This window comes from Bacillus rossius, chromosome 1 (assembly GCF_032445375.1).
Source record: "Bacillus rossius redtenbacheri isolate Brsri chromosome 1, Brsri_v3, whole genome shotgun sequence".
In the NCBI taxonomy this organism is placed as follows: domain Eukaryota; kingdom Metazoa; phylum Arthropoda; class Insecta; order Phasmatodea; family Bacillidae; genus Bacillus; species Bacillus rossius.
Window position 1 is genome coordinate 327,241,033 of NC_086330.1, and position 10,527 is coordinate 327,251,559.

The 10,527-nt window shown below is 37.1% G+C and overlaps 1 protein-coding gene across 1 annotated transcript in view; it reads left to right on the plus strand.

Annotated features, from left to right (window-relative positions):
- LOC134528009 (glutathione peroxidase-like) overlaps positions 1-6,511 on the plus strand; it is a 62,871-nt gene extending 56,360 nt beyond the window's left edge. Inside the window, exon 5 of the mRNA XM_063361168.1 lies at positions 2,218-6,511. Coding sequence (XP_063217238.1) covers positions 2,218-2,469 — 252 coding nt within the window. The 3' untranslated portion in view covers positions 2,470-6,511. The remainder of the gene's footprint in view (positions 1-2,217) is intronic.
- The last annotated feature ends 4,016 nt before the right edge of the window (positions 6,512-10,527 follow it).

Sequence of the window (10,527 nt, forward strand, 5' to 3'; positions counted from 1 at the left end):
TCTCAACTAATAGAACAAGCAGTTCGATCCGAATTATTAAAAATTATTATTTCGAAGGGACAGGGTGCATATTAATAATAAAACAATTGTGTAACTGATTCATGTCCGAACATGTAATAAATATTATTATTAGATTTGACGTTATTTGAATGATTCTGGCAAAAGAAGATGATTGATCTAAAAAATATTTTTTTGGTTATAACGCCATTGCTAGTGAGAGAGTTATTTTTTTCTGGTCCGTTCTTCAGGTTTTGTCTATGACACACAGTGTTAACTAGCAATGGCATATATCCAAATTCATGTTTCAGGAGTAATAGAACTGATTATAAATAGTGACGCAAAAAATCCCAATTTTTTTTTTAATGTAGTGAATTGTTAATGTGTTACAGCATCAAATTACAACCTTCGAATGTATTTTGATGTTATTTTGCCTTATTTTTGTATCGTACTAAGATCTGAACTAACATTCGGAACATTTTTAAGCTCACAGGAATAATATAGTTGACTATTACACATCGCTATAAAGGTATTTCAGCGAGGAATGTCGTAGGCACAGTTATCGATTCATATTTTACCTTATAGATAAAATATAACAAAAAAAAAAGGAAAATTAACAATCCACTACTCGTTGTCGCTTTATTCCTCTCAATATCGCCTACATCATGTACTAACATTGGCTGCAAACATTTAACGACGATTCCCTGTTACGTAAAACGGACACACGAGGTGACATTCACGAACGCACTTGTACAGGTAATTCTGGTTTTAAAGTTCGTTGACTTGTTATGCAGCCAACGTTAAGCAAACAACTTTTACTGTTAGAGATTAAAAAAACACACGTTTTCCTTTACAAAATATCTTTTGGGGTGAAATGTAATGTGTAAATTAAGAGTAATAAATAATATGATACGTAATTATTTGGAAGCTAAAAAAATTATCACTTTATATTTTATTATATCAGGACTGATATAGATTAATAAAAAATGTAATAGGTTTATTCCATTTAAGTAATGTGTGATAATTTATAAGAAGATTTTATATACACCGTTAAATCTAAGGAGCCAACTGTTTATTTTAAAATATTATTTAAATGCACATATTTTAAATCCATATATGTAAGAACTCTCAAAAATATTAATATAATATTTTGCTCTTATAATGTAAATAGTTATGTTTTAACTTTTATCAGAAATGAAGTTATTTTCATTCTTTTGACCGCATAAAATATTATTAACAAAAAACCGAACAAAATATTTTAAGTAACACAAATTATGTATGTATAAAAATATACTTGCTTGAACCTGTTTGAGCAGTTTATGAAGCATTTTGTTAGGTCCTGCTTGTTTTAAATTACTGGTGTTGTGTTTTTTAAAAAAATTCTATATATATACATGTGTGTGTGTGTTTTACCCAATCCTCTGCATGAGGCGTCAAATGGAATGTAAACTTCAGAAAGAAAATTTTAAGTGAAAATCTTTTAAATGTACCTTGTGACTGAGAACAGTGTTTAAGAAGCTTTCCTGGTCAATATGCTGATATTGTTTTCTAATTTTGTCTCTGAAAATACTTTTCAATTTTTGTTACATGAAAATTATTCTATGTAGGACAAATTCCTACAATCGCATTTTAGTACAAAATTTACGTGCATGGTTTCTACAAAGTACCTACTATAAGCACAAGCAGTTAAAGATTACGTTTATTGTGGCGCTAAAAAAAAGATGGGGTACCGCTTGAATAGTGAAGTGACGAGTGAAGGGTTACCGCCAGTCCCAAAATTCTGTTCATTTAAAGGGGTTACCTTAATTGTTTTGCATCCGTAAGTTTCAACTTTTGCCAGTGATTTAAATTAAATTAAATAATTTGACTACAGTTATCGCTTGAGTAATTATAATTACATGTTATCAAGAAACTTAAAAGGCCAATCAATATTTAAATCCTAGCAATAATTGAGACCACCAAATATAACGTAGAACAAATTTTCATTAGTTGTTTGTGTGTAGCCTGTCTTAGTTGATTGATCTGAAAAGAAAAAAAAATTCCCTTCATACAAAAATGTGTACCAACATCACATGTTCTTTTTTACAACTATAATTTAAAAATAAATTTACCTTTAAATTTCTCAAAACTAAAATTTATTTTAACAATCACGCGCATTTCAAACGCGAACCAATCGTGCACCGGGGGATGAATCGAGAGTTTTTTTTGTTTTGCTCGCAGAAAAAGTGCCCGCCGACCAGGGACGGCTTCGGCGAGCTGAAGAACCTGTTCTTCTTCCCGCTGAAGAACAGCGACTTGCGCTGGAACTTCGAGAAGTTCCTGGTGGACCAGCGCGGCGTGCCCGTGAAGCGCTACGACCCCAGCTTCAACCCGGACAACATGGTGGACGACATCAGGGACCTGCTGTACGGCTGCAGCTCGTCCGACGGAGCAGGAGTCCCTCGTGCTCTGCGCGGCCGCTGTCGTCAGTAGTCGCGCCGCCTGGTTCCCTCCATCCGACACACCTGGACTCCATCCTTCCCTTCACACTGACAGACACTGCTTGTCACGAGAAGCCAAGCTGCTCGTCTCTGATCGACGACTCTTCATTCGGACTCCACTGGTAGTCATTCGATCCAATCTACCTAGTGCTGACCTTCAAAATTGTGGTAGGTTCCTCTGGGGCACCCTTAAGTACAATTAAGCTCCGCTAAAATATATCTAGCGCAGAGAATTACTTACGATTTTCCATTTTATAATATTTCCCGGCCGCAATGAACGGTATTCTGGTACGCACACAAATTTAACACGTAAACTGGTCCATTCCTGTCAAATGAGCTTTTCCTCTTTGGGTTCCAGCGTGTGATGATTATAGATTGTCGGTAGTTTCTCCAACATGTGAAATATTAAATATGTCTCTAGGGGTACCTTATTCATCCCCTCAATCTAAATCCATAAAATTAACTGATATTTCTCAAGAAGCCGGTGTTACACGAAATCAAAGAAATGTGTACCGTGTATTTAACAAAGTGTGCGAGTTGGCTTTTGTTTCGGGACTTCATTGTCCCTGGTATTTCATCGCCAGCGGTAATTTTGATTTACGGCGAGACGCGGAAAGGTGTTAAACGAACGCCGGAGCAAGCCTGCCAACCACGCGCGCCCACAGTTCCCGCGCTGACAGCGTTGCGGGGAGCTGGGTGGTCTCGGGCCTGACACTCGCTGCAAAGCCGGATGTACGCGATGCCAGGTTGACGTGCGCGGCTCTGTCGCGGAAGAAAGCCGGTCATATATCATCGTCGCTCACCAACAGGACGTAACGTCCGTAGTGAAAACACACGCAATCAGAGCCACAACACTTCGTACATTTAAAGCCAGCTTACGTAGCTATCATGCAAGGGTATAATGTTTGCTTACACTTTAAACGTAAACTTTCAAATTATTTTTTTAATAATCTTAAAGCCTATGATGTTACTTAAGAGAATGTTTACAGCCGAATATAAACGTTATTTTTTCAAATAACATTTTAATTTAATTTTTGTTTGCTGACACTTTGTCGTACGCCGCCGGTGTATAGGTATTTTATACAACATAGTACATAACCTTTTTTTAGGATAGTGGCATCACTGTTAATCGGCTTGAATTTGTTCTCAGTTTACCCGTGCGTTGGCAATGAGCGTGTTCCAGGTATGCTACCAAAAAAAATGTCTTTCGTGCGTACGTAATTCATTTCTACCGACAATTTTGCAAGGCACTTTTCTCCCGTCCTTAAATTTACTTTTCGTCATTTGAGAATATTTTGTGAAAAGCGATTTCAATACGAACACAAACATTGAAATCCGTCTACTGTAACCACGTTGCAATAAAATCTTCGTGAGCTCAAAGTTTTATGGAGACAGGTGTATATTAACCTAGAAAATGTGCCGATTATTCAAGATGGATCGCTAATGGTAACAGGGAAGATATATTTGTGAGGTCAAATAATCCTATGGTTGATAGGGGAAGAAATCGTAACTTGTAGTCATTCACGTGTTTGTGATTCACTTACACTCAGAATTGGTCCATCAGCTCTGATGTTCGCTCTGTAACAAGGGAAGGAGTATCACTTCCAGACTGATCTTATTCACAGTCGTGTCAAAAACAATCATCACATAACGTCACTCATCGACCTCAATATCAAATAATTTTTAAACTGTTCGTACACTACAGTGACCGTGCGTTATGTAATATAATATACCTCAAATAACCCCCGTCTCTCCCTATTAACCGTATACTTTTTCCCATGCAACCAAACCATCCCCAGACTCGTATTCCATATTTCAAAGTATCAGGGATGAGCTGCTTGCGCTTCTTACACAGTTGAATCCTTACATTTTTTCAACATCCTTTATTAACCTTTGATTATTTGCAACTGGGCCATTGAGTCTTATTTAGTCATACTTACAGAACATTAAAAAACAAGTGACACCCTTGGCATAAAAATTTTTTCTGTTTAATTTAGACTGAAGTTTATAGAGTACGTGGGAAGTGTATATATTCATAGTTAAGCCTGAGATAATATACATCACAGTGTGGAAACAGTGGCTTCTAACAGTGTGTCGAAGAGACAGCTTCTGCTCTACAACGGCTCGTAACGATTACCCAGTGCAGAAGATCGTAGCTTACGAATAGGAACCTGGAAATTTCGCAGATCATTTCGGTGCTGTGCTGAAAATTCACAGTGTTATATGTAATATGCTCGTATTTGCTTCTAAGGTATTTGATTTCTTACCGTCTTTTTCGAGTCGACTGCTTTAGTGTGTATCATTCTTGGATTGCACTGTACGTGTAAATGGGCATGTACTATCTCTTTACAATACCACGAGTCCTGCTATTAGCACTGTCGTTGTTTCTGTGTGCTTTGTTGCCAGATATAGGTGCGCCAGAGAGCACAAAAATTTTAAACACAACTTCATAAAGTAATGAATTTTTTATTCATAAAGTAATGCATTTTTTAAAAGTATTTGAATCATTATATTTTGTAAAGTACAAGGTAGAATGAGAAGTTTGTAAATGAATTATCCTGTTGTATAATATCAGGAGCTTCATCGAATGATTCCTAATGATTTCCGCCCCCCCCCCCCCCCCCCGATTTGTTAGGATACGTAACTGAAAGACACCATCTTTGTTTTAAATTTGTTTTTAACAATTCATATTAAAACGTTTTGCTCTTTGATCATAGTACATACTTGTTAGAATGTCTTGTTAATAATAGTGACTGGCTTCTAAAAATAGTTTCTCCTGTTAAATAATAATTGGTGTTTAGCATTGATTTTTTTCTGGTCAGAGTGACTGCAACTATAATAATATCAACCAATAGTAAAATTTAAAAAAAAAAAATTAACTTGCTGTAACTATAGATAAAAAAAAAGCAGGTTGTTTTCAATCTGAAAACAGTGTTTGCCATTTTCTGTGCACTGCAATCCAAGCGGGTGACACTTGTTGGCCTTAAATTTATCGACAGTGTGTCGGAAGAATTTATATTCAGTCTTAAACGCAATGTGCGAATTTAAATTAAAAGTGACGAAAAACAAAAAAAAACAGATCTCGAAATTTCCTGTTTCCCACCTGCGACCGCAGTGTTGACGAGGAGCTCCCCGGAAGACGCAGGCGCACCAAGTGCGCTGCCTGCCAACAGGACTCGACTCGCGCGCGGACGCACGGAGGGAGAAAGAAGCGCCCCCCGACGCACGAACCCCCTCGGCCCTCCACCGTGAAGGGTCGGAGCCAAACCAGCGCCCCTGGCGGCCCGACCCGGAAGCCGCGGCGACGGTCGTAGGGCTCTTGTGCATTCGGCCCGCGACCCGCTCGCCCGCGGGAGGGACCGGCGCGGCTCGCTGCCTCCTGGGCGCCCTTTCGCCCCCCTGCCAGTCCATAGTGCGTTCGAGCCCAGCAGCGCCTGCCGCCTCGCTTTTCTATAGTCCATCCCAGCTTAGCCCCTCCACTCTCAGTGATACACGCGGTTGATCAAGCCTCGAATGTGAGAGTCCAGCCGTACCTACGTTCCACTGGACATCATATTTCATAGCTATGAAATAAATAAAATTGAATTGAACTTTTATTATAAAATAATCATGCCTTTTACAACAAAAAAATTACAAAAAAAAGAGTTAGTTGCAATAAAGAAGTTATAATTAGGTATGACAAAAACATTTTTAAAATTATTACTTAATTTTCTCTTTCAGAATAATTCAAAATATGAAAATAAACTGTAAGGACATGCAAAATTTTGCGTTACTTATAGGCAGCAAACAAAGACTGCGGACGGTTATACATTGTAGTAAATCTATCAGTGGTTCATGGGTTATTTGAAACCCCCTCAAGGGCTTAAAATCAATGATACAAACATGTAAACCAAGCATTGCCCTACTAGTGACAGCGAGATAATTTGGGATAAGCTTGGATGGACTATGCATTGTGACACTCCAGGTAAATGTCATCACAAATGTTAATATTGTGCGTGAAATTTGAAATACTTGTCAATAAACGTTTCAAAATACCTGTTTTTCTTATTTCTTTTACTACAGATTCATCTTCTTTTCTGTAATTTACCTATTTACTTTTTTTTATATGATTTACCGGATTCTATTCTTCTAACACTGCCTCAATCCCGAGTCTTATCTGTAAAGAGTTTAGAATAAAATCATATTTCAGCAAAAGCCAATAAATGTATGTTTTGAAGAAGTACCCAAACCATTAACTAAAAAAAATAAAAACAATCGTTCTTACATATTTAGGAAACAAACTTTTTAATTTACAGAAGGATTCCCTGAAATGATAAATAAACATTACCACAGATTTATAGCCGGTGGCAGATAAAACTTGTCTTTAATAACTTCTGTGAGGTTAAATAATGTAGTCCTTGACCACAATATTTGTTAGTTTTTGGATTTATGAATTTCCTTCTCCCAATATTTCTTGTTCTAAAAGTTTTCTCTCGAATATTATATATTTCCAACTCTAGAAGTTTTATGGCATTTGAGGATTTGACTGGCCCATCTACAGGATTCACGATTAATCTTTATGTGTACAGCAGGCCAAAACCTGTAATGGTTCCAGGCGAATAAATGCCATGGCTCTACTTATTGGTACTGAATTAGCAAACAAAATGTTGAGAACAGATTATATTTTTAAAAACTTACTATAAAGGGCATCAAGTGTTAACATGTAAGTATATATATTTTTAATGTATCTTAATTTGAAATAATTAACCTAATTAAACCACTGCTCCAGCCTAGTTTAACTTTAAATTCAGGAGAAACGTTTGGGACTGATACTCTATCACCAAAGACATTAAACGTACTTATTGAAATTTTGTATTTCTTTAGAACTGACCCAAATCCTAAAATAGTATTTTCAAGGATGATCTAAGGCTTTCGTGGTTGTTATGTTGGTGGTCTAGATTTTGAGTTGAAGTGTCTAAATATCACTTGTAGTATTTTTGAACTAGGCCTATAGTATTTTGTGTAACATAACTTGTCCAATATTCCTTGGAAAAAGTACACACAAACGATCTAATTAAGAAAAAAAAAGCCACCATTGGGTATGGTTGCGAGAATGATCAGGATAGTTTGACAATCTATATAGTTTCTGCATCAAGGTCACTTGAGAAAGGCAAGCAAAGCATACATGTTAAAATCAGCTTTAAGTAAATCATTACGAATTTTTTTATTTAATTTAAATTATTTACAATTATGGTGACTACCAGGTCTCGAAACGTCAATATTGTTTCACTATAGCAAAAGCCTTGAAACGTTTTGCAAGCAGTGTTTCGTTATAAAATAATCTTTAAAGCATGTTTCATCTCATCAAATGAATTTTTTCTGCTATAAAATATTTTAATTACCAATTTAGTTTCAGTTGCTAAAAGGCGTGCATTTTTTTTAATCATACACATTCCGAAGGGAGTGGCATTAAACCTATTTTATTTATTCAAACAGAAATCACCGAAGTCAACTGGCGTCTTAACCAGTTTCATTCTTAAGCGAAGAGTTACTGACTTGTCTTTATTATTAAATAAAAGGTTCGAGATGAGTAATAACATGTAGAGTTTATATTGATAAACAAGCCTCATAGATTACAGCGTGTTCCTAACCTCTGGGAAACCTTTTCGGTGCTGGACGGATTCAACTCACGGCCCCGGTGACACGGGGTTCGAAACAGCGACCCGGGAGGGGGCGCAACGTGCCTTAATGCTGCTCACGTGACCTGGCTGAAGACGTGTTGAGAGCCGCCCCGAAAATTCGGCCCCGTAATGAAAATTTTGTTGGCGAGTGGGAAGGGGGGAAGAAAATTTACTGCCGCGCGCTGCGGAAGCTCCCGTGTAGAGCGACGCAGAATCGAGGGCGGTTTGGGAAGGGGTGGTTTTGGCTTGCTGCCACGTTCCCAGGCAACCCCCGGCCAGCGGCAGCCCCTAGCAACCCCGGGCCAGGGGCTACACTCCCCCGCGCGCGAGTTCTGGTTTTTGCCCTCCCTCCCCCTCCCCCATTCCCACTTCCTTGATTCGATCTACAAGCGTCATCCTTCCCAGGACACAGCAACAGCCGCCGCCTCTGGGCCAGGTACGCTTCCCGCTCGCGTGTGGGTAAACCGACTTGAACTACAGACTGAACCAAGATCATTTTGCGGATCAAAATGGGTATTAGAGTACACCTACAATGCAAGGAAGATAGAGTCATAAATCGAAGCTTAAATAACGCTCTTATTCAGGGGCGCAACAACTAAATTTCCAAAAGGGGGGGCAATATACCTTTTTATAAAGAATCATCGATCCCCCTTATTGAAGCGGGGGGTATTTCAAGGTGGAAAATGGTGCTATTTAAGCAGTTTTATCATATAAAAATTGATTACACAGCCCTTTCTTTGCCCCCGTTTGCCCCCACTTAAAGTTTTCTGAGGGGGGGGGGGGGAAATACTCTTCCCCCCCCCCTGTTGTTGCGCCCCTGTTCTTATTTGCTTTGGGAATCCGGGAACTGTACGGTATTCATAGGCAACCTAACAATATAAAAAAAAGTCGTTAAACTTCTAAAGTAGATGTTGGAAACCAAATTTGTTTTTGGTGGTCGTTCATTGCTAGAAATATTAACCACATTATGTTTAAGATTATTTATTTTGTAATACGGAACAAGCAAAACACTGTGTTGAAAAGATTTATTTTTTGTTTCAAAAAGTAAAAACTGCATGGCCGCAAAGTATAAATGATTAAATCATAACCTCAGTTTCTAATGGGGAAAAAAGCACACGTCTTCTTACCTTACTTTTGAAGAGAATTAATATTTATGGTACAGAAACAGCATTAAAATAAAAAAAAGTGAAAATATTCATTTTAAAGTATCATTTACGCGTTTTTCGTGTCTAACAAATACACAAACGATTTTGATTTAACAGCCATGCTCATTTCTTTGCTACCAAAATAATTGGACAATTACAAAAAATGATTCCTAGGTAGTTTATAATATTTTTCCACTACACTTAATACGCCACTCCGTTCATACACCATTCAAAAAATTAGGTAATAATGATTTTAAAATTACTTTTTATTTTATGTTATTATGTTTAAGTCATTTTAATAGTTTACTTATTTTTAAAAATGAATCTTTGATGTTTGTGTTTCTCTATCACACAGTTTTTAGAGACCATATTTCGCCTATACTGTTGCACCCCGTGAGTACACCCGAAGCACTTACACACATACTTATAAGGCCATTAGTAGATTTAAGATAATGACATTTCAATTATATACATATGGTAGAAATTATCTGTTGATTTAAATAATCTAAATTATCAATAAATACATTAACAAATAACTAGTCAATTATTCCGAATTTAAGCAGTCCTTTGTTAAAAGAAATTTTTCTAAGGTTTCTGAAATATTGGAATTTGTATAATTTATTTTTTATGTTTAAACTACCCTCTACCTAATAAATAAAACGCCTCTCGCAAGAATACTACCATGTGTTTTACAACCGTTACGTAAACGAATAGCAGTGATTATTTAAAATAATTTACAAACGCTTTTAATGAGGAGTTTTATAACATTTCCTTACGAAGCGTTCAAAGCCGTTAAATCGAAGTTTTTTTTAAGAAAGCTATTGTGGTTAAGAAGCAGTTTCTGCCAGAATTTATAACCGAATATTTTTATATTAAATATTGCTAATGTTCTAAAACTTTTGGTGGCACCTGTGGCCCCTGTACTTAGAGTTGGATATTGGACCACAGTGCTTGAACCAGTTTAAACGAGTAGATGTTACCCAATCACGCCAAAGGATGAAACATGGTTATCGTCCAATCTGCATTACAAAAGGGCTTATCATAGGGAAGAATGTTAGTTAAGTCCTGCCTTGAGTGATGTGAATCCATGAATTAATAATGGTTCTATCAACAGAGTTCGAGATGAAAGTTGGTTTGAGCGCGACACTCACCAACTTTAGGCTCTGACCACACCCGTTTTTGACAATTTTTTTTGTTTAGGAAATATGTCCTCAGCAATTCGAATAGTTATGTCACAGCTGAAAA